Source organism: Diaphorina citri, unplaced genomic scaffold, assembly GCF_000475195.1.
Source record: "Diaphorina citri unplaced genomic scaffold, Diaci psyllid genome assembly version 1.1 scaffold1292, whole genome shotgun sequence".
NCBI classification, from domain to species: Eukaryota; Metazoa; Arthropoda; class Insecta; order Hemiptera; family Psyllidae; genus Diaphorina; species Diaphorina citri.
The window spans coordinates 2024-26953 of record NW_007378721.1 but is presented as its reverse complement, the minus strand read 5'-3'; the positions used below and the strand labels follow the sequence as shown (position 1 = coordinate 26953).

At 36.9% G+C, this 24930-nt stretch overlaps 2 protein-coding genes across 2 annotated transcripts; both read left to right on the top strand.

The window, feature by feature from the left end:
• The first annotated feature begins 8084 nt into the window (after positions 1-8084).
• On the top strand, positions 8085-10372 carry LOC103515190 (sex peptide receptor-like). The gene is given in 3 exon segments (XM_026827957.1): positions 8085-8508; positions 8549-8824; positions 9575-10372. Coding segments are annotated over 3 exon segments (1305 nt in total). The 5' UTR covers positions 8085-8158; the 3' UTR covers positions 10254-10372.
• A 5661-nt stretch (positions 10373-16033) lies between these two features.
• LOC103515189 lies at positions 16034-23233 on the top strand. Its single transcript, XM_026827959.1, has 10 exons — positions 16034-16287; positions 16995-17064; positions 17543-17853; positions 18449-18630; positions 19687-19850; positions 20369-20493; positions 21649-21718; positions 22214-22369; positions 22710-22888; positions 23141-23233. The coding sequence occupies exons 1-10, from the start codon at positions 16195-16197 to the stop codon at positions 23231-23233; spliced, it is 1443 nt and encodes a 480-aa protein (XP_026683760.1). The 5' UTR covers positions 16034-16194.
• The last annotated feature ends 1697 nt before the right edge of the window (positions 23234-24930 follow it).

The following is a 24930-nucleotide window of genomic DNA, read 5'->3' as shown; positions in this document are numbered from 1 at the left end:
GTTTAGGCTTGTGTTCCATTAAGCTGGACAAACAGCTTAATACCCATTACCCCACATGTCAGGACGTACATATTAGCATTATGTGAATCATAGAAGGTATTATCGCCAGCCTAGTAGCTTGGAGAGTAGCACGTCTGCCTTGTAAGCGCTAGGCCACGGGTTCGATTCTCACACGGGGAGAATTTTATCCTGAACGGATAAGGTTCGTTCTCGGAAGGACTGGCTTTCACCACGCTTGACCATCAATGGAAGAACTGAATATTTTATTGGTTGGGCAATATGGGCAGCCTTAGCTATGTAAAGAAGTTCCTTCAATAATGGGTTCCCTATTTTAATGAATGCCTGGTAACTAAAGTGACTATGCAATGTGCTACACAAGAATAATTAAATAACTTATGCTTCCTCGTTTACCTTACCTACACTTTAGTCTACTTTCCTTTTACCTATCATGTCATATTACCTACTTTATACTTTTGTATAAAATTTACATTCACAATATTTACTCCCTGAGAAGTGAAGGCAGGAGTTGAGTGTTTAAATTCAGTCTACTTCTCAAACTTCCTAGCTACTTATTCAATATTCATCCCATTCATGTTCATAAACAACACACACGTGGTTGTGAGAAGAAACCTCAGAGTTAATTAAATAATTATAAACATCTCGTTTCGCCTACCTTTGACTCGTGCACCAAAACTCGACAGTTGAGGAAGTTGACAGTAAAATGGAGCAGTTGCAAATGGGTGAAAATTATAAATAAATGGTCGATTCCTGTGTAAAAAGTAAATTTTTTAGGTACGTAGGTAGGTACCTACCTACTTACATAATATGTATTATGTACCTATACCTACCTACATAATATACCTTCTCAAGTTCTCATATTTTCCAGAGAAATTTTACGTGCGGGAACGATCATTTTATAGCTTTTGTGAGATAGGAAGGTAGGTACGTTTGCGAGTATTAAATGATGTTAAAATTTAAATTCAAAGTTGCTAAATTCATACATTAAATAGAATTATTTATTTTTGAAAAATAATAATTCTATCTAACTACTTAAGTATATGTTTTAATATTTTAAAGTATTGCTGATTAACAGCATGTTTAAATGCACCACTCGAAAAATCAATCATAAATGATTGGTAATAATAATAACGAAAGCTAATTATTTGAAAACTTGAATCATAACTTGGAGTGCTGAAAAATATGAATTATAACTTGAAGTAGTAAAAAAAACATGACAGCAAAATTGGGACCTCTTGCCTTCAAACTCCGTCGCAAGCAAAAAACTGAAGACTCTTATTAAAATGAAATTTAGTTAACCCCAAAGAGTCCGGAAGTTTGAGTTTGTTTTCTGCACTAGTTCCCAATATACCACTGAAGTTAAGCAACGCTGCTTGTGGTTAGTATCAGGATGGTTCACCACCTGGGCAATCGCGTGCTGCTGGCTTTTCCCGGTCCCAATCAGGCTGGGTAAGTAATGTGAGGAGGCTGGTAACTTGTCACCGAATAGGGCTGGGGTGCCCAACTTTTTCAGAGAAAGATCGACTTGAATTTTCCATACAGTCTTGCGATCAACTTACCTAATGAGAGACTTGACTCTGAATTTGGTCCACAAGTTTAGAGTTATCGGGTGTGTAAGATGACATTGCCAGGTTCAAACACTGCTGGGAGTGCTGGTCGCGATCGACATTGAATCAATCCGCGATTGACCGGTTGGGGAGCCCTGTAATAGAGGGTCTTAGAAGTCAGTATTGACTTGGGGAAAACACCTTTGTATATCGGTTATTTATATTGAAATAAAGAATTGAATTGAGTTCTCCGTCACTAAAAAGATCAACAGTTATGCAGTAAGGGTAAACCCCTTAAAAAAAGAAGCTTAAAGGTTATGGTGTTGAACGGGCTAAGAATAATATTTATAAACCTAGGAGGGGGGGGGGTGTTATTAAAAGTGCATCAGCAAGACGAAATGGAATTTGGAAAACGCTGCAGATTACCCGACAGCGTTTTAAAAACCCGACCCACTAGACAGCATAGCGTGGAGGTGAGGCGAATGGAGGTGGGACGAATGTAGATGGTGAGACGAATGGTGGTGGAAGTGTTTCAGCAACGATCAAGGTTAAAAGCTTTGGATGAAATGTTTAGGAATGAGAAAAGGGCAATCGTTTTATGGCAGAATACACCGACAGAAATATGCGGAATTCACTCATGCTTGAAATAACAATGAAAATCCATTTCTTTCTATCAAAAAATAAGTACGAGAGGGGGAAATGTTATTTTTAGGCAGCGTTCATACTGTCGATCGCCGGGGTCCGTATTGTGGACGAGTCGGTCGGTTGAGAATTGATCGACATCACATGTAAACCTATAGGTATCTTCTCGTTCCAGATCTAAGAATTTTGGGTGAACGAAAAGAAGGACTTGGACGTTTCAGACGATATCGATTGACTTCGTTCGAATATAGTGTAGACGCGCCTTATGTTGCAAAAAAAAAAGCTCAAAGGCTCTCAGAAATGCTTTCGTGTTCTTTCGATCAATTTTTATCTCATTAAATGAATTGTTCTACCGTTCCAAAAGTTACATTGTTGGTAACACATTGCAAAGGTATTTCGGCTATGCCCTTTGAAGTTTCAGAAGTTGGCCCTTACCCCGGCATTCTAAACAGGAATCCTTATACATATTGAAAAATGACACAAAGTCCATGAAGGTTACATTACAAGACCACAATTGTTACATAATATATATGCGCCCGGGTAGAATCGGGATAGAATCCGGGTAAAACGTCCAAGTCCTTCTTTTCGTTCACCCAAAATTCTTAGATCTGGAACGAGAAGATACCTATAGGTTTACATGTGATGTCGATCAACTCTCAACCGACCGACCCGTCCACAATACGGACCCCGGCGATCGACAGTATGAACGCTGCCTAAAAATAACATTTCCCCCTCTCGTACTCATTTTTTGATAGAAAGAAATGGATTTTCATTGTTATTTCAAGCATGAGTGAATTCCGCATATTTCTGTCGGTGTATTCTGCCATAAAATATTCGAATGAAATTTGAGTTTATTTCCTACATTGTTCTTCAACATATAGGTATGAAATAGGTCCACATTTGAGCTTAGTGATTGGATTTGGATCGCTTTTCCACGTATTGGTTTCAAGTGGTTCGATAATCTGTGGAAAGCAGTCGGAAAAAGACCATCGGTGACCAATTAGGGGAAAATTTTTTCGTAATTAGGTAACTTCCAAACTACCGGTGTGGTGTTGGAAGAGCAGATATACAAAGCAGTTGAAAGTCGTCCAGTCAATTATGACTATGATGAGTGGATGAGTGTTTATTATTATTTCTAGCAATTTTATTTAACATCCTCTTCTCAGATGCGTAACAACATAACATCTACTCATCCTTCGACAAAATAACATCCCCCGACCATTTCGGAAAAGACAAACAATAATTAACCCCTTCGACCTTCTCATCCTCACCGATTCAGGTTGTCTTCTCTTTCCGTTCTAGGAACTGGGTCAACAGGTTCAAATCTGAAAATAAAACCTCACTCTACTGGCGTCCATTAATCTCTATTAGAGCTTTCTGGATTGCTGACTTTAATTTGAGGTCGATTGTTGTGGTAGGGGTTGTCTTCTCTTTCCGTTCTAGGAACTGGGTCAACAGGTTCAAATCTGAAAATAAAACCTCACTCTACTGGCGTCCATTAATCTCTGTTAGAGCTTTCTGGATTGCTGACTTTAATTTGAGGTCGATTGTTGTGGTAGGTCATGACATGACGTCATTCCGGGTATGAGGCGAGAATTATCAACGCTACATTGAAGGCATCTACACCGAAGTGTGTAAGAATCGTAGAGATTGGCATGGCACGGATAAGATGATAAGAATGGCAGGGTTGAATGGTAGAGATCACCCCAGGCAATAATTCTGCCCTTTGTTTGTGTAAGAATCATAGAGATTGGCATGGCACGGATAAGAATGGCAGGGTTGAATGGTAGAGATCACCCCAGGCAATAATTCTGCCCTTTGTTTGTAATTTCTTGTATTTGTGTACATTGCATTATATCCAATAAAGAGTATAAATAAAGAAATAAGATAGTGAATCCTATCTATTTTTTATGTTTTCAATATGAATCCAATAATCGACCTTTCTGACCAACATCAACAGTCCGTATCCCCAAAAATTTCGACATTGAAAAACGAAAATCGTAGATCCTCAAAACGTGCAATTCGTTTTCTCCTTTTTTATGTTTTCAATATGAATCCAATAATCGACCTTTCTGACCAACATCAACAGTCCGTATCCCCAAAAATTTCGACATTGAAAAAGGAAAATCGTAGATCCTCAAAACGTGCAATTCGTTTTCTCCCAACATTTTTATTATATTTCATGTATTGCCTTCCCCTATGCACACAATTCTTCCCACTCCCGTGAATATCACGTTTTCTCCCACCATTTTTATTATATTTCATGTATTGCCTTCCCCTATGCACACAATTCTTCCCACTCCCGTGAATATCATTTTTTTTCTTCTTTCTATACCATTAAGTTCATTTCTAATGTGTAGGTAGATTTTCTACATAGGTATAGTAACGTGTTTTGCTGTGGTCCTTTGTATCGGTATTATTTCCTTGTATAGTTTCATTTTCAATTAATTGTCTTCTGTCATTTACGTTTTATACCTTTTTATGTTGTTTGCAACAAAAAGGAGCAGATGTAGCATTTGTTGCGACGACCTATGAACTCAAAGCGAGAAAGTTTTAGATAACACTTCAGTCGATAATTTAAGACCGGTTTTAGCGTCACCTTGGTTAAGCTACGCCGAGAAAGGCCAATAAATGGATGGGTGACTTAAAGAAATAAAGGGAGAACGGGCTCTAGTCTTGATTTTAAATCATTACATGAACGTAAAATCAAAAATCAAATCAATAACAATAAAAATAATAATAATAATAATAAACTGAATATTAAACAAATTATGTAGGTACATAGGTACTGATTTTCTTTAATCACGATTGAACAAACTACGGGCTAAAAAATTCCCTGAGGGACGGGCCCAGCTTGTTGGTATTATTCTCAACTTTGTGTATCCGTGTTTCCTTTGCCTGTTTTTATCCATGCCTATCCCAGATATATCCATGTTAACAAACATCATGTAATGTATACAGATTGAGTTACGGCTTCAGTCCTCCTAACCGCAATGTTGTAAACTGGGTTATCCGTGGTAAAATGACAAGTTTTTTTTTTTTTTTTTGAGGGTATTCAGAATCAGATTTTCACCCATCAACTGTCAATAAAACGTTTTCATGGTTACCTGACCTGAATTTTATGTTTGTACATTACATTTCCTGTGTGACCAGAGTTTTCCCTTGTCCCATTTATTTCTATTTTGTACTCTGATACTGATAAGTAGAACGTACAATACGAGTAAGGGCTCAAAATAACGCATTTCTTTCCCTTGTCCCATTTGTTTCTATTTTGTACTCTGATACTGATAAGTAGAACGTACAATACGAGTAAGGGCTCAAAATAACGCATTTACTAGGTACTATCCTCATTCCTCATCTAACCCTTTTCCCAACTTTTGCTGGGATTGAACTTACGTCCGTCTATTTACCAAGCGAGCTCCATGACTGCTATGTCAACGAGACAGGGCACTTTTTTCAAGGCTTTATGGCAGGATTCTCCACAGTTAGCTCTTCCACCCAACCAAAGATAGCACTTCACTTACCGCACACCTAAAATACGTTACCCTCACGCCCATCTGATGAGAGGAAGGTACAGAGGAGTTAGATCTGCAAACTTGCAATCTGCAAAGAACACAAGGAGTAATCTTCATGACTCTCATAACACAAGTTATGGAGCTGCTCCTGCATTTTCACGAAACAAAAAGTTAAAACGGAGATAAGGGTGTATTTTGAAAGTCCTTTCCTCGCCTCGTCTAGAGGTAAATTCCAAGTTTTGAAAGGACGATGTTTCACTTTGTATGTTTTATAGGTATCTACTCGTATAATGTATTGTGTTCGTTCTATTTTTAACTTGATTCTCGAAAGGCAAGTCTAATTTACATGCAAAAAAACACAAAAAAAGTTCAGCAAAAAATTTGAGCCTCGGTTACTTTGGTAATTTTGGGTCTAAATTTAGGTAATGGAAAATATTGAAAAAAGGTCAAAATTTTCCGAGTAAATTCTAGAGAACATGGTACATTGGTACTATACTACCTGCACAGTAATTATTTTTACATACATGTACATATGTGGGTAAGCAGTACTTGTACTTCGTTAAAACTTAATACTTCACATTATTCGGTCAATTAGGTAAATTGGCAATTTTGAAAACAAAAATCTTCTTGTGAAACCATATTCTTGTCTGCTTTCGGCTACCTTAGGAAAGATACACCTAAAGGTACATGTCAGAGAGAAAGAAAGAGAGAGATTATATAGAATTTGAGAGGGGGAGAGAAAAAGAGACTCTTTCTCATGTTGAAAATAATCATCGACAACCTACATAAATATTGAACAAGTACAAAATGAAAGGTTTTCGTTTTTTCCAATCTTAGATTATTGAAAATAATAATAATAAACTAGAAAGGTAAAACATAGATTCTTTATTTACCTTGAAATATGGGTCAGGAATAAAATCATAGAACTGGGAATGTATACGAGTACAAAGTTACTAACAGTAACCTAATCCCTGTGAAATGTTAATCCTTCCTTTTTTGCGAAATTTTTGTTGGAAAATGAATTTCAGCCAGTTGTAGTGTAGTACATACCATATATCATTCCACAATATACTTTCAGTCCGACTGTTCACTGTTTCTCTCTTGTACAAATCGTCTTCTAATTCTAAATAATTCCAACTAATAATAATAATAATTATAAGCAGTGGCGTAGCGTGGTCTAAAGTCAAGTGTAAGGCGTGTTATAGGGCACTAATTTCAATCACCATGCACATTACTACATAAGTCATGCACATGGTTCTTCATAAATATCTAAAGTCAATATTTAAGGGTATTTGAGTAAATTTTGAGTGTATGGCCGCCATACACGCCGTACACGCCGCTACGCCACATTTATAAGTCTTCTATATTATTCCTACAGGAATACAGGATTTGATTTGGAGTCTGTGAATTTCAATTTCAATCCCAAAATTTGTTTCGCTTTGTGGTTGTCCACAAAAAGTTTCTTGCAAAAAACTTTGGTAGGTACATGAGATACATCTCCCACAGATAATCTCATTATAAAAACAGACAGTGATGAAAATCCAGCCTAATAGACGTTTCAACATCTGTGCCTGAATACAGATTAAACGTAAGAACCTTTCAAAAGCCTATAAGATCCAAGACTAAACACTAAACAGTTCACTAGTGGCTACTACTTTTGACACTTTTCCTTTTATTTTACGTATTTTTCCATCCACACTAATACTTACCTCATCACACTATCTCCTATTATTATCTAGAAAATAATGTGTAGGTAGATTTTCTACATAGGTATAGTAACGTGTTTTGCTGTGGTCCTTTGTATCGGTATTATTTCCTTGTATAGTTTCATTATCAATTAATTGTCTTCTGTCATTTACGTTTTATACCTTTTTATGTTGTTTGCAACAAAAAGGAGCAGATGTAGTAAGAATTTCGCATTCAGCGATTTCCTTTTACTTTACAGTTCTTGAAATATCGTTGTTCTATGGGAGAGTTTCCAGGCAATGAATGACCGATGTAAAGTATCCCATGAGATTTGTCAAAGGTAACCGCAAAGTGAAAATACCACCGACTGATTGAGAGTCCATTTAGTCCATGACTTTCCTTTGATCTAATATTCCATGTAACTAAAAGTGGAGTCCTTAATTTGAAGCTCCTTTAGCAATGTTCATAGCACCACGTTTCTCATGAAAAGTGAACTTTTTTAGCAAATAACTTACTTCTCCCCAATCAATCCATTCACTTAGGTATCTACAAATGTACATTATTTGTATGTAAAGGAAAGATACCTGGTTTTAAGGAAAGATATCTTAGAATAATTACAGGGCTACCCATTAACCTAATACCTACTCTTGACTCTTCTTTCTGTTTCAGACGAAGCGGCAAGTATCTTCAGAAGGAATGAATCTATACACATGAGATCCCAAGGTGTGCAACATCACTACTCACTGCAACATGTTTCACTACGATCAAATCAACGACCAATCCCCTTTGTTTGATCAAACGAACAATAATTCTTCAGTGATCAAATTCAATAATGCCCTCAAGTACTTTGCTAACAAGGACAAATCTGAGTATGGTGATATGTTTACTAATGATACGAGCATGTTCTCTATAAGTGATCAAGACTATCTGGACCTGCTGAAATTCGCAAACCTGACGCTGAAAAAGATAAAAACCAGAGCATTGCGAGGTACCATTAGTACTTGTTTCTGCAACAGTGATGTTCGAGCAATAGGGGATGTGTACAAGAGTGAAATCCATCATCGACAAGGGCTCAACATTATTTGGTAAGAGATAGTAAAATCCAACGCGATGGTTGAACTAGGAAAATGGAACTCAGACCAACTTGCTCAATATTGTTGTCCTCACACACAAGGAGCTCTCTGCAACTCCCATCAACCGAATACTGACAGGACTAGCTGTCACGGACCTCCTGGTCATGCTTGAGTATGTCCCATTCTCCATCTACATGTACTTCGTGCATGTCCGAAGCAAACTGTACTTCACGTATGCAGGCTCCTTGTTCATCCTTATTCACATGCACTTCTCTCAACTGCTTCACACCATTTCCATCTTCCAGACACTCACGCTAGCAATATGCAGACATGTTGCTATCAGGTAAGAAGACGTTCATTCAAGGTTTCCGCCTGTGGACACTCCAAGCAATAGGTCAACTTATGTATAAAGATAGTAATGGATTAAAATTAATTAATTCTGAAATCAAAACCGATTTAGAAAATCAAAACAACTTGATTCAATTTTGGAAAGGACGTCACAAATAAAGAAATGGTTTCCGCCTGTGGACACTCCAAGCAATAGGTCAACTTATGTATAAAGATAGTAATGGATTAAAATTAATTAATTCTGAAATCAAAAACCGATTTAGAAAATCAAAACAACTTGATTCAATTTTGGAAAGGACGTCACAAATAAAGAAAATTGAAGACACCATATATCACTGACACAGTTGTGTAGGACTTTCTTTTCGATATGTTCATCCCACCTAGTGGAAAAGTCTAATAATAAACGCCATTATTCATCCTGGAGAAGGAAATATATTACTCTGTCAAACTGGGTAACATGTTCAAGATTAAGAGCGCAAAGTGTTATCCCAATTGCCTGTCAAAGATATACCTATTGAAGATTTATTTAGAAGTAAATAAATAGGTAAATAAAAAAAAAGGAAATTGAAGTTATTGATGTATTCAATCAGGCATAAAAGCTGCTTTTTCGCAAGTCAAGCATAAAATCGTAGATGAAAATGTAAACACAGTAATTACAACACTTACTGAGATATTTGATTTGTGTTCTTTGATCTTGTTTTCTAAAATTCGAAGAATATTTAAATTACTTGCCTTTGTGTTTCAGATTTCCTCATAAATGCTCTGCCTCGTGTAGTGAGAGCAGTTGTTACATATCAGTCCTGGTAGCTTATATCTTACCCATCTTGATATGTGCACCCTCCTATTTCGTGTTCAGTATTCGAGAGATTCAAATTTGGGAGAGTGGCAAGCTCGAGGCTCTATACCAGTTACATCTGAGCCCGCTTGCTAAAGAGAACAATGGATTAATCTTCTCCCTTCACTTCTGGATGTATTCAGTGTGTATTAAGTTGTTACCATGCCTGGTGCTGAGTGTCATTAGTTACTATTTGATAGGCGCCCTGAGGCAGGCATCAAAGAGAAAGCATCAATTGAAATCAAAGTCCGGGACACCATGTCCACAGAGTAAAGTGGAGAAGAGAATGGACAGGACAGCACACATGCTGGTTGCAGTTTTGTTACTATTTCTCATAACAGAATTCCCTCAAGGTATTCTAGCACTGCTAAGCGGCATTCTTGGCCGATGTTTCTTTGAATCTTGCTACCAGCCTTATGGTGAGGTCATGGACATCTTAGCACTTCTTAATGGTGCCATTAATTTTATTTTGTATTGCTCTATGAGTAGACAGTTTCGAGTGACATTTGGACAACTGTTCAAACCAAAAAATGTTTTAGGCAAAATTGTTCCTCCTACAAATACAGATATCCAATCCACCTATGTCTGATCTTGAACTTTTTTTTAATAAGGAGCACAATTTTCTTTGAAAGTTGAAGAGCTAACTTTTGCACTTAACTTACCCAAGTAATTTGTCTTTGATATATTTTTTCTAAGAACTACATTTTGGCTGGACCATCGTGATTTTTTATTTGTTGAACTTTTTTTTAATAAGGAGCACAATTTTCTTTGAAAGTTGAAGAGCTAACTTTTGCACTTAACTTACCCAAGTAATTTGTCTTTAATATATTTTTTCTAAGAACTACATTTTGGCTGGACCATCGTGATTTTTTATTTATTCGTTTTTTACTAGTAACACCTTGTAGGTAAATGTGCCACACGTAGCTATAGACTATTTTGCAAAAATGAAATTATTTATTTATGTAGATTAGTAATCATGTGTTAAACAATAAAAATCTATTAATTTTTTTGAACTGTAATTCAACATATATTATGTCTTTTTTGTTTAGGTAGACACATTTTTTTTCGCATGTACCAACTTCATGAGAGAATGACTTCAACATAGGTATATGTCTTTTTTGTTTAGGTAGACACATTTTTTTTCGCATGTACCAACTTCATGAGAGAATGACGTCTAGGACTTAGACTGTGCAGTTATTGGGTCTTAACAGCTAGAGGCCAGTGGACATAATATTTAACAACCCTTTGCTTACTCATTTCACAAAATTTTGAAAGGACAAAAAAATCGAGGTCAAGTCAACATACCAACCACAAGGTTTCATTTCAATTATAATCCCCGCCTTCAGAAAATTCGTTATGTAAAAGATAATCTTTTGTGTAAGTTTACAAAGGATGTTCGCAAATTTAATATTCGGCATTTCAGTACCTACCTAGGTATTTTCAGGTTTTGATTAGGAAGTTTTTGTTCCTCGTACTTGTTTACTCTGTTTACATCTTGAAAACTCGATGAGTACTTCAGGGGTTTCAGAAAGTTACAATTTTCTCATCAATACTCATCATATTGGGGCTGTTAAGTAAATTTGCAACAATATCCAGGAAAAATTTACCTCTCAACTTAAAATAGCCTGTTAAAACCCTCCTGTTTCACCCATACGGAACAATTTGACAACATGCTGCGACAATTCTCGGAAAATTTATATTTATTTTATGAAGATATCTCTACTTTATACGTATACACACCTATTACGGAACAATTTGACAACATGCTGCGACAATTCTCGGAAAATTTATATTTATTTTATGAAGATATCTCTACTTTATACGTATACACAGTACACACCTACAAGGAATAGGGGGAGATCGGGTAGAACTCAAAAATGTTTTCCTCCTCGAGTATGTTTCTCAAATTTACTCAAAAGACAATATTTTCTCACGCGAGGTGTAAGTAGATACTTGTAGGTATATTTCAGTAGAAGTGAAAATAGAGATCGGGTAGAACTCAAAAATGTTTTCCTCCTCGAGTATGTTTCTCAAATTTACTCAAAAGACAATATTTTCTCACGCGAGGTGTAGATACTTGTAGGTATATTTCAGTAGAAGTGAAAATTTGAGAAAATAACTTTGCTAAAGATTGTAAAATTGTCAAGGAGGTAGATACAACTTAAAGAACGAAGGAAACTTTTCACAACAGACTCGTTCTTGTGTACGTCACAAGACTCAGTGAACTGTACTAATTCTGAATGAGTAAACATTATCTTAAAGGTTTCTTTGGATTTCAAATTCAATGGACGCAAAGAGCGCTACCGAAACCTTTCTACTTATCAAAAAACCAATAGTTCACCCATAAAGGGAATTTAGCTAAAAATAATAAAATATTACGGGATTGAAGCCTTCGATAAATTCATAGATTTTAAATCAAAAGCTAGGAGAACTTTGCCTGCTTCTACGAATACTTGTTTTACATACATTGAATAATAACTAGCTCATTAATCATTACACAAGATAGTGGGTAATGGATGAGGCCTTTTTAAAGATGTTCCTAATTTTCTAAATGAGATACTTTACCTAAAAATAATAAAAAATAAAATAAAAATAAATACAAACCCGTATACACGTATAAATTTCAAAGTAATAAGGTAATATTTTATTTTGCCTATTTTCTTTTTTATATATATTTATTATCAACACATGGCCTGCCTTGCTGCTAAGGGTGTAAATAAATAAATAAATATATATTTATTAGATTAGAGTGTGATTTACAAATAATTAATGCCTACCTGTCTAGCAAAATATGTACTTAACTTCATATAAAAATATGATCTATTTGTTAAACATTTTCAATACTGACCTATCCAAGTATAATTATGTATATTATAACACTTTAGACTACACTTATAACTCAACAGTTAATCACTCAACATCAAAGTATTGAAATAAAAATAACACATATGAAAGTACTTAAACTATTTTTCCCTGAGAATTACATCAATCATTATAGGTTGTGTTCCAACTTCTGGGTAGATTTCCCACTTAAAAAAAAAAAAAAAAAAAAAAAAAAAAACTCCTTAAAGGTTATCTTCAAAAGAAATAAATTATATAAAATCATTGTTACTAGTTAAAGGTAATAATGAATAAGTGCATTGCAAAAAGAGGGAGTGAAAAATTCATACCTAAAGTCGCGGTCCCTTTGGCATGAGGATTCTGCCATTCTTAGTGCGTAGGCGTAGCACAAGAACAAACATAATATTCTCTGTCTTGGTCGGTACGCCTTTGTTTACCATGCAAGTAAAGGTCTCAAATTCTTCTCAGAACTAAATGTTAACAATGAAATTTTTACAGGAATAAATGTAGAAATGAAAAGCTCAAATCAAAGGAATATGGGGAGAGTGTTTCGTTAAGGATGAGTCTTAATAGGCAGGTTATTTTATTGAATGTTCGATTTTGTTTTCATTACTAAAAGTGGAGTGTATTGAGCAAAATAAAACCTAATGAGACTGATTTGTTACTTTTTCTAAGCATGCTTTTGATGAAGTGTACCCTATATTTGGCAACCCTCCACGAGGTTCTACGTACGAGTAAGTACCTTCAAAACCCAAGGACATGTCGTGATATAGGTAGGTACTTTGTATAACGCCACAGCATGACTTAGGACTAGTGAGAAAAAATATTCATCCTTATGAAATTAGAATAACAAATTTAGTGTTCTTGTTACTTTTTCTAAGCATGCTTTTGATGAAGTGTACCCTATATTTGGCAACCCTCCACGAGGTTCTACGTACGAGTAAGTACCTTCACAACCCAAGGACATGTCGTGATATAGGTAGGTACTTTGTATAACGCCACAGCATGACTTAAGACTAGTGAGAAAAAATATTCATCCTTATGAAATTAGAATAACAAATTTAGTGTTCTAAAATGTTGGACCTATTAATAATAACAATAATAATAAAAATACCTTCACATTCGTGAACAATTTTTCCCGAAAACTTATGCTATTGAGGCAAGCTGAAATCAGTCTATTCCAATAACTGGAAGCCAGGCAAGAATAGTTCGAAACATCGACAAGGGCTCAACATTATTTGGTAAGAGATAGTAAAATCCAACGCGATGGTTGAACTAGGAAAATGGAACTCAGAAAAAAAAACTAAAACAAAATAAATTAAAGGTTTAAACTTCAAATTGTAAATTTGTAATAAATGTCTATGTGAAACAAGCAGAATTCTCCAAAAAGAGTAGAAACCATGAATGTGTTTAAAAAATAATGTAGTTAGGTACCTACTCGTATTTTGTACTACAAAAAAATTCTTGCATATTAGGTGTAGTTCCATCTCCTATATTACTAATTTAGCAGAAAAAAATTTATACGATTTTATTACCTACGTTCTAACTTAGAAGTATAAAAAGGTACTTTATAAAATCTTCGTTCGTCACTATGTAAAATTACATAGATTTTCATTCTTACTCTGCAGGAAAGTTACGTCTATAAATTTGAATAGACACTAGCCAAAAGAGGGAGAGTAACATGGGTGGCTCGCGTTGGGTCTCATAGACTCCAAACCAACCTTAGTACTTTAGTGGTCAGAACGGTAGAATTACGATTTGGAGGGTGGTTCGATTTCAAGTAAATGAAATTTAATTAGTCATTACGAAAAATTTCCTACTGGTCGAAGAACGACTTATGTGACAAGCTCTCATGTTTAAGTTCAACACACTTGAAATTCCTATCCCAAAGTATGCATCAGGTTAAAGGCTTTTATCCAACCTTGCACACGAATACTTAATTATATCACTTCACATGTCATCGGCCTAGTCTTTCTTCACTTGCCATTTGGACAGTGTCAGTCCATTACCACTGTCCAAATGTTCACCCGTATCCTGACACCAACACAGATACACAGCGTACTTACTTCACAGTACTTCCTCTAGTTGAGGTAGAAGGGGAGAGATAACGGCGCTAAATCCCAGCACATGACTTACACCGCATTCACCAAGAGATCAAGAAGATACTGAGGCTGACGCGCCTTGTAGTCAGATAGGAGATCCAGACTATGTTTTAACTTGAGATAGTCGTCATCAGAGCTGTCCAAAGAGAAATGTTTGGACAGCGGAGATAATCTGTTGAAATAAGGAGAGAAGATAGATATAATACCTATTATATACGATACAAATTCGAGCACCTTAAACAGTATCTTACCCAGAGGTAGGCAAAACATTTCAAAAATAAACACGGTAAACATTAATGAATGGCTAAGAGGCAGAGCGGACCAAGTCCAAAAAAAGCGTTCTGAGATAAATGGAGTCAAAGTTTAAATAGAGATGGTAATTTTGTTTTTGCTCTAATTTCAATACAACACTAAAGTGAAGTTAGCAACCAATATAAAAAACGGACCTTTTCACGCTCTTTCCAATGATATAGATATTAGATACTCTGCCTTTTACCCATTCAATTGTATTTTGACTTCGTTTGGTTTCAAAGGCATGTACGTCCAGTAGTTTAATGTAAAGTACATTTTCAGGAGTTAACAAAATTTCCTAGAAAGGCACCATTAAACATTAAAGGTACAAATTTTTTTATGAATGCCCAACATTTATGTTAATATATGCAATGTGCCATACCTACATATAATTTTCCGATATCGATCCTTGAGGCTTTCTCTCCTCTTTGGTGGTGTTTTGGGATTGTTTTCTCTTGATTATCGTGAAAACAGACCTAAACTACATTTTCATGAAAACAGACTTCGAAAACAAGGATTGATGGAACAGGCCTTTGACTATTACCTACCTATTTTTAGCTAAGATTTCAATCATCTCCTCGTGATTATTATTATCCTCAAGAAATTGAGGCCACACCTTAATAGCAGCTAAGCAGCTAGGAGTTATACAGACATCCACATATGTGACAAAAGACATACTTATAAAATAAAACTTTGTAGGTACCTACCTACCTATTTTCTTATTTCATCCTTATTTCTGAAGGTTACCATGCTATTGATTTTGTAAAATGTGTAGGCAGGTAATAAGGTAATATTATAACAAAAATTATGTAAAATAATGTGTAATAATTATTTTATCTGAAATAAATAATCAAATATGTATCTGTAGTGCGCGCATATTAATTATTAGTTAGATCTCTTATAAATTGTAAGTAGCTATGAACTAACTATAAATTGGATTTCAATAGGTATGCCTAGGTAATGTGTAAGTAACTCAAACAAATGATAAAAGTTGATACTTGAGTTGAGATTGAACCCATGCCCTGTTGTTTACCAGGCAAGTGCTTTGACCTCTGCACTACCAAAGCAGGTATTTTGAACATTTCTGTAGGAAAAATGGTATACACAAGTAAGTAGGTAATCCCATGCTAAATTGACCTTTGCCTAAGTAATATTTTTAGTAACAAACTCTGTCTTGTGTTTCCAGACTGCAACATTAACACCAGAAGATATGGATGATGCTGGATTTGCAATGCAATGGTAGTGGGTGCTATAACGTAAATCAACGTCCTCATAGTGAGTGTACTCAGAGTCACTATGAGATGCTCCAAATATTATTGGCTCCATTTACTTGTGATAGTGTGCCACTTGAAAATTTGTCACGGTGAGGTGTGCAGCTCTGTAGTAGAGGTGAGTTTTTTATTTATTTTTTTTTTTTTTAAATTATTATTATTATTTTTTTTTACAAATGCTGAACAACAATACAAACGATAAAGCTAATTCAATGTACCATATGTAACTAAGTAAGCAGTTCATAATTATTTTTGTTGAATTGATTATGAAGTAGGTACATAGTTACATACTTGGGGTTGGTACTTACCTACTTTTCAGTTGGAAATGGGCCTGTTGTTGGGTATGCACTATACAGTTATTATGGTCAAATTCTTACAACATCACCGATGCAAAATACCCTAGCCCAGACTAGTGAGCTAACGTGTTTTTTCTACATTCCTACCCACCCCATCCAAGTATAGGTAAGTTACGCCCGATAACTAATGTCACCTAATGTGTATGCAATATGCACTAAATAGTTGAAAGAGTGCTGTCAAACACCGTTTTTAGCCCGTCCTTCCTTTATTATTACGATAGTAATAAAAAAAAAATCTGGTGGATTTTGTTGAATTGATTATGAAGTAGGTACATAGTTACATACTTGGGGTTGGTACTTACCTACTTTTCAGTTGGAAATGGGAAAAAAAAATCAAGTTGGTTAGTACATTTTACATGTAGATTCTCCATACCTTTAGGAGTATAAGTCCAAGCAAGTTTTTGTAGGTATCCTGTTATTTGTTAACCCAAACCATAAATGTTCTTACCTCTCTAAATGTATTTTTCAGGACATTACAATCAACCAGTGTGACCCAAACCAAAGATCCAACCAAAATACTGTTCAGTCTATTGATAAAGGTAAGTAGACTCTCCTCACTGCCCTCCTAAAGACTCTCCTCACTGCCCTCCTATATCCAACAACATTTGATCAAACCTCATTTTGTGATCCACCCAGGTGCAATTCAAGCTCAACAGTGGTTAACTGTAGTGTTTTGTGTGTAACTGATGTATCTACCATTAGATTCCCACATCAAAAAGATTCATTAGTTCAATTCAATATTTTGATCAAACCTCATTTTGTGATCCACCCAGGTGCAATTCAAGCTCAACAGTGCTTAACTGTAGTGTTTTGTGTGTAACTGATGTATCTTTGTATCTACCATTAGATTCCCACATCAAAAAGATTCATTAGTTCAATTCAATATTCAATTCATTAAGTAGTCCTATTCAAGCAGTATAAATGAGCACTGTTATTTCCTACTGTGATAAAGCCACTGGGATATTTGTGATCTAAATACAAGTAAACAAGCCAATGTGTCACTTGTTATGATTTCAGTACCAAGCAAAGATTGCACTCGCTTCATTGACAATGTTTCATTCAATGTGATCAATACAGAGCATGGTATTGTCACCTACACCATTGTATTGCCATCCACTCAATGTAATTTCTCCCGATACATGTTCAAGCTGATTGCATCAAACTCATCTCTGTGCACTCATATAGATCAGATTCAGCATCGTGGTAACCATGGCAACGGTTCCACTGTGGGAGACCTGCATAGCAACTATGCGTATGAGTACAGCATGAAGAATGTTCGAGTTCAGTTCTGTAATGACCCAAACACATGTGCTACTAATTGCTCAAATGTAAGAACTTGTTAACACTCTGTCTGAGTAGGTACTGTTGAGTATTAATGTCAAATACTCTTTGTAGTTATCACTTAAAAAAAAAAAAAAATCAGTGAATCAAGGAAACTTACTTTGAATTGACTTGTCAGGGCAGAGTGCTGCTGCCCTCCTTAGTACAGAACTAAGTAATACCAATAGTAGGTACCTACTAATATTCCCAAAGAACCTAAAATCTTACATACAGGATGTAATCTTATCGTGACAAAATAGTTTTTCTATATTTGTTATAACCTTGCTATGAGAATTGAGTGCCATAGATGACATGAACCAGTGAAATTCCTTGTTAGCCTTTACATCACATTTGTGATAATCTATTTAGCCAATTAATTCGCGCCAATAATAATTGAGTCTTTTCCTTGTTATATTACTTAGCATGTCAATCTACATATGTGGCTTCTCTGATTGTCAGAAGATGTATTCGCGCCAAGCGTAGAAAATTTCACATTCTACACTACTACCTGTGTATGGAGATTGTAATAGATTTGACTGTTGACCCCTGCTGATGAAACTGATATAACTTAACCCGGATACCTTGTTCTTTTAAAATTTTCAGACCTTGTACCTGACTTTTGAATATGTCTCAACTCAATGCTATCAACTAGTCGTTCAACCATTCATTTCGCACGATTCACAACTACAACTCTACTCCAATTGGCACTTCATTGAAACCAAGTACACAACTATCAAGCCGCATTTGTTTGCACCCCAGTTTGATTGGCGCCATGATCAGAAAGAGTAAGTCTGATTTCGAACACACGGTTGTATAACAGTAAATCAGCAAATTGTTCTCAAAATGCTTCCTCAATTTTCGAATAGTTGGCTTTGCCTCTTGTCTTCTACATTTTGCTTATGGGGAAAATGTGCCAAAAGTCAAATTTTACATATTGCTAAGTAAAGGACCAGTCTAGGAAGCTCAACAGGCAAGCAATCGTCTTGTCTTGTCTTCTAATCAATATTTCATGGTTTGTATTCTAATCAAGGCATGCAATTTTAATAATATTAATGTTTTTTTCCTGGAGTGAAGAAACCTAATGATCTCTTTCGAGCACTACCTTGACCAGTCTAGGAAGCTCAACAGGCAAGCAATCGTCTTGTCTTGTCTTCTAATCAATATTTCATGGTTTGTATTCTAATCAAGGCATGTAATTTTAATAATATTAATGTTTTTTTCCTGGAGTGAAGAAACCTAATGATCTCTTTCGAGCACTACCTATTTAACTAAGGCAATTAAAGAAGTAAGTAATGCGAAGCATATTTTAATAACCTTCATTACGTAGGTAAAATAAGATTAACAGTGACGTGTAAAATTAAACTTCAAACTAAGGGTAATTTATATTCATTGCTTGTACTTTTGACCTAGGTATTTGTCTTATTCATATGCAAGTAAATACCTAGATATTATGTAACCATACTACCGTTGTACGTAACCTGAATGTTCTTTTCCTGAACTAAGCACAGTTTAAGTACGTAGGTACCTAATTTTTATGCTTACAATCTGCTATTAATTTCTTAGTATGTACATTCTTCTTTTTCTTCGCCTTTATGTAACCATACTACCGTTGTACGTAACCTGAATGTTCTTTTCCTGAACTAAGCACAGTTTAAGTACGTAGGTACCTAATTTTTATGCCCACAATCTGCTATTAATTTCTTAGTATGTACATTCTTCTTTTTCTTCGCCTTCTCCCGTGTACAGACGGGGTCAGCGTTTTTCGTCAGCCTCTCAATCAGCCAGGGTGATTGCTTTTAGGCTGACATGTACACAAATTAATAAAATCGGCTATTTTGCAGGAATTCGGTCATGGTGCGTCTTATCATTCACGCTAACCTGACTACTCGTCCCCTGGCATCTTGTGTGGAAATCATGTCCGGAGTAGATGCTATTGGTGAACACGCATGTTATGAGACTGGCAGCCGTATGTCTCAATGTTTGGTCTGGTTCGGAGATTTGGCAGGTAATTTCAAATCAAATCATGAATGCTTTGTGATTAAGTAGAGTTTTTCACATCTTAAGTGGGCCAACGTTCATGTCAGGTTGAATACACCAGTTTTTGTCTACAACTTAAGTGGATATCACAGCATTACTAAGTTCCTCCTTTGCAATCAATTTCCATATTTCAATAATCTTTTTTACACTGGTTATGCCACCACTGGTCACTGGTCCCTACTCTATTAAAGTAGCTACTCAGTTGTCCTCACGAGGCTGAGTGCACACCGAACTCCAAGCACAGAGCCGGAAAAAGTTCGACCCCCGCCCAGAATCGAATTCGGGACCTCCGGCGTGCAAGCCTAGTGTAAAATAATTCCAGCAGGATAAACAAGGTACATTCTATTCTATTTATTGCAATACTGAGTGCCCACAATCGACTGTCAAAGTACCCGCTTTTTTCGTTTTTTCGGCGCGTATGGGCTAAGTTACCAAAAACTTCTTGAATATTATTTGTTCACTTGATCCACGGTCTCTATTCACCAGGCTCGCCCTCCCGGTGCAACAAGGAAAGAGACTCTGAAGATAGGGGGATCTCCAAGTGTACGAGTGAGATGGAGAACGAGTTGGTATGCACCATAGAGAATGTGACGTTGGGAAACTATTGTGTGGTGATGCAGTTCCTGGATGAGAGATGCCAGGGAAGCGAAACCGCGTGCTCCTGGCACAAGATGTTTTCAGGTGAGGATCTTCAGTTTCTTCCTGAGTTTACACGGGTGATCCAGTCTAGTTAGCTTGGTTGGTAGTACGTCTGCCTCGTAAGTACTAGGCCGCGGGTTGGATTCCCGCCCGGCGCGAATTTCATCCTGAATGGATAATGTTGGTTCTCAAAACGTCTGGTTTCTTCTATCCTGTCTTCCCTCTCTCTTCAATTTCGTGACTACCTACTTACTTGTGCAGAAGTCAAGTCCGTGGAATATTGCTACCAAAGGAACTGGCACAAATGAGCAGTGACCAGTGTTATTATAGGATTAGGTAGTTAGGTTAAATGCAACAAGAAGGAGTTTTCACAATGAGAGCAGTGATTAGTTTTATTATAGGGTTAGGTTAAATACAAAAAGGAGCTTTTCTTTTCCATGGACATGACTTCTGCATAATTACCGCAGAAAATACTAGAATAGGTAGAACTGCTTATAGGTACTGCCTAAATGATAGGTACTGCCTAAATGAGACTGAAATACTGCTTATAGGTACTGCCTAAATGAGACTGAAATGTCCCTTTTGCTTTGCACGATAAACAAGGTCTTATGTATGTGGTTCAGAATATTTTTATAATTTCCAAGTTCTGGTACTATGGTTGGCAAGTTCTGGTACTGTAGTTGCTTGTTGTTGGTAAGTGCTTACTAATCACTTACCTATTTATGAAAATGCTCTTGGTATTTTGCAATATGCAAAACAACCTTGAGCTCCAAACATAGCTGCATAATTTACTGACTATTGATTAGAAGCACTTATTTATAGAAATAATTAGGATTTCTAATTAAATTTTACTCCTGCATATTATTTCAATATGTATTATGTAATGACTAAGAACAGACTTGAGTATAAAGTGTGTAACAAGAGAATGTTAGAGGTATCCTTTACCACCTTTTCTTTAGAGTACTAATCCATTTCCAAAATCTCAAACAAAACTATTTGATAGGCGCCCTGAGGCAGGCATCAAAGAGAAAGCATCAATTGAAATCAAAGTCCGGGACACCATGTCCACAGAGTAAAGTAGAGAAGAGAATGGACAGGACAGCACACATGCTGGTGACTATTGTGTGGTGATGCAGTTCCTGGATGAGAGATGCCAGGGAAGCGAAACCGCGTGCTCCTGGCACAAGATGTTTTCAGGTGAGGACCTTCAGTTTCTTCCTGAGTTTACACGGGTGATCCAGTCTAGTTAGCTTGGTTGGTAGTAGGTACGTCTGCCTCGTAAGCGCTAGGCCGCGGGTTGGATTCCCGCCCGGCGCGAATTTCATCCTGAATGGATGATGTTGGTTCTCAAAACGTCTGGTTTCTTCTATCCTGTCTTCCCTCTCTCTTCAATTTCGTGACGATAAGATCTTAGCGGTTACAGTTCCCTATATCAAACCTCTTGAAATTCAATTCTTGTTCTTGGGTAAATTGTACCTAAAAGATGTACCTACTTAGGCTACTCTAAGACTTTACACTTCATCTATAAGATCTTAGCGGTTACAGTTCCCTATATCAAACCTCTTGAAATTCAATTCTTGTTCTTGGGTAAATTGTACCTAAAAGATGTAGGTACCTACTTAGGCTACTCTAAGACTTTACACTTCAAAATATCTAATTTACTCCCCATGTGTTTTATGCCCCCCTTTACAGTGAGCAACAAAAGCGTCGTTCCCCTTTCCTACTCATCCTTTTCTCTCCCTTTCCCCTCTTCCGCTTCTTTCTCTCCCACTATTCTCCTCGTGTTCTCCGTTCTTATCCTCCTCGCTGTGGCAGCCACCTTGCTAGTCAGAATCTGCCACAAGCGAAGTCTAACCATGAGTCGGTATAAACATTTCGTACTTCCCATGTCGCGAGGCGGTTCGACTGTGGTGAAGAGTGGTTTAGGAGAGAAGAAGATACTCCTGCTGTATGCGAGAGATTGTGAGGTGGTGCTCAATGCAGTGCAGGCGTTCAAGACGATGCTGCAGTGCACTGGGAATTGTCAGGTGAGCTGCTGCATGTTGCGTTTTCCTTTGGAAATACCTAGTAATACTGGCATTAATTAGGAAGTAAAAAAATCTGGTGTGAATATCACACGACTTTCTATTACATTTTATCCTCCTCGCTGTGGCAGCCACCTTGCTAGTCAGAATCTGCCACAAGCGAAGTCTAACCATGAGTCGGTATAAACATTTCGTACTGCCCATGTCGCGAGGCGGTTCGACTGTAGTGAAGAGTGGTTTAGGAGAGAAGAAGATACTCCTGCTGTATGCGAGAGATTGTGAGGTGGTGCTCAATGCAGTGCAGGCGTTCAAGACGATGCTGCAGTGCACTGGGAAATGTCAGGTGAGCTGCTGCATGTTGCGTTTTCCTTTGGAAATACCTAGCAATACTGGCATTAATTAGGAAGTAAAAAAAGGTCGAATAAGAATATCCTGAACCTACCACAGGCATGTCAAAATAGTGCGCCAGAGGTGCGCCTTATAACTGTTACCATGAACAATGTATGTACCTAGGAACATAAATAATTTATTCTACTAATCATCTTATGTTTTTTCTTTCTACCACTTTTGAAGACAATATTTATTTCACCGCAAGGGCCGATTCAAATACATACGAAGTTTCTTCTCACCTCCCACTTTTCCTGTAGAGTATTGCTGGTTCTGTAGTTCTAGATTTCTTAAGGTCTAGAATTCTAAATACTAAATGAAAGGTTTGCTTTTGGTACTTACTCGACAATATACACCCTCTCCATAAGTTTACTCGCAGGATTCTGAGAGCAATGTTGAGCAAGTGACATGAGACCAACCACGAACAAGTTATCGAAACACTTCGGCTCCTTATACTTGACGTTCACTTTGGACGTGTAATATCGACAGGAATGTAATGATGGCTGTGAGTTGACTGCTGAGATCTGACAGGGAGGCGCTTCACGAAGCAAGGGCAACCAATGGTCCTCTCCCTCTTGAGCACAACAAGGTTTGCTTTGACCACAGTCACTGTGGGGGAGGGACCCCGACGGACCTTGCTTCTTTGATAGGATACTAGCTGTATCTTCCTGTTTGTTGAAAACACAACAGGCGCAGTCCCCAGGACGCCGGAGTTCCACATTTGATTTCCCGTCACTGAGGAATGGCACAAGTTGGCTACTCGTGTCATCGTAAGGTAGAGGTTCCAAGGTATCTCCTTGAGAAACACCCCCACTTGTGGAATGATCAAAAGCTTTCTGTACGTCCTCGTTACTTTTTGGTTGAGCTGTATTGTCACATGTGGCGATTGTAGGAGGCATATGGTTCTGTAGGAGAAGTTGTGCCACCTGAGTGTTTAGAATTATGATGCTGATTTCCTCATTACTCAAATGAGAGTTGATCCAAGCGAGCGGATTCCGAGCGACACTATTGAAATCCTCAGCGTCCCAGAAGTCATACACCTTGAAAGAAAAAAACACAAGATGTATGGAGAGGGTGTATATTGTCGAGTAAGTACCAAAAGCAAACCTTTCATTTAGTATTTAGAATTCTAGACCTTAAGAAATCTAGAACCACAGAACCAGAAATACTCTACAGTCTACAGGAAAAGTGGGAGGTGAGAAGAAACTTCGTATGTATTTGAATCGGCCCTTGCGGTGAAATAAATATTGTCAAATACTCTACAGTCTACAGGAAAAGTGGGAGGTGAGAAGAAACTTCGTATGTATTTGAATCGGCCCTTGCGGTGAAATAAATATTGTCTTCAAAAGTGGTTAATTTCGTCCCAAATTACCTACATTATCAATCTTGTCTTCACGTGGTTGAATTTCGTCCTAAAGTATTTAAATTAACAATTTATTGTCTACAACTCTAAACCCACGTCATGAAATATGATAGTGTCTAATGCTGGATTTCAACCTTGGTGTTCCAGATTTGACGCCGATGTCCGATCCATGTGCTCAAACTTTCTACTACCCATGACTCTCACACGGTTTATACTACCCCAACATATGGAGAATCTCCTCTATCATATTCACTCGTAAGTAATAGTTTCTACTACCCATGACTCACACGGTTTATACTACCCCAACATATGGAGAAAAATATTGTCTTCAAAAGTGGTTAATTTCGTCCCAAATTACCTACATTATCAATCTTGTCTTCACGTGGTTGAATTTCGTCCTAAAGTATTTAAATTAACAATTTATTGTCTACAACTCTAAACCCACGTCATGAAATATGATAGTGTCTAATGCTGGATTTCAACCTTGGTGTTCCAGATTTGACGCCGATGTCCGATCCATGTGCTCAAACTTTCTACTACCCATGACTCTCACACGGTTTATACTACCCCAACATATGGAGAATCTCCTCTATCATATTCACTCGTAAGTAATAGTTTCTACTACCCATGAATCT

Excerpts from the sequence above, each read along its gene's own strand:
- LOC103515189 (XM_026827959.1), top strand. The coding sequence starts at position 16,195 with ATGAGATGCTCCAAATATTATTGGCTCCATTTACTTGTGATAGTGTGC. Across the intron at positions 18,631-19,686 it reads TGGCGCCATGATCAGAAAGA|GAATTCGGTCATGGTGCGTC; the intron begins GTAAGTCTGATT and ends GCTATTTTGCAG. Across the intron at positions 21,719-22,213 it reads CTGGCACAAGATGTTTTCAG|TGAGCAACAAAAGCGTCGTT; the intron begins GTGAGGACCTTC and ends CCCCCTTTACAG.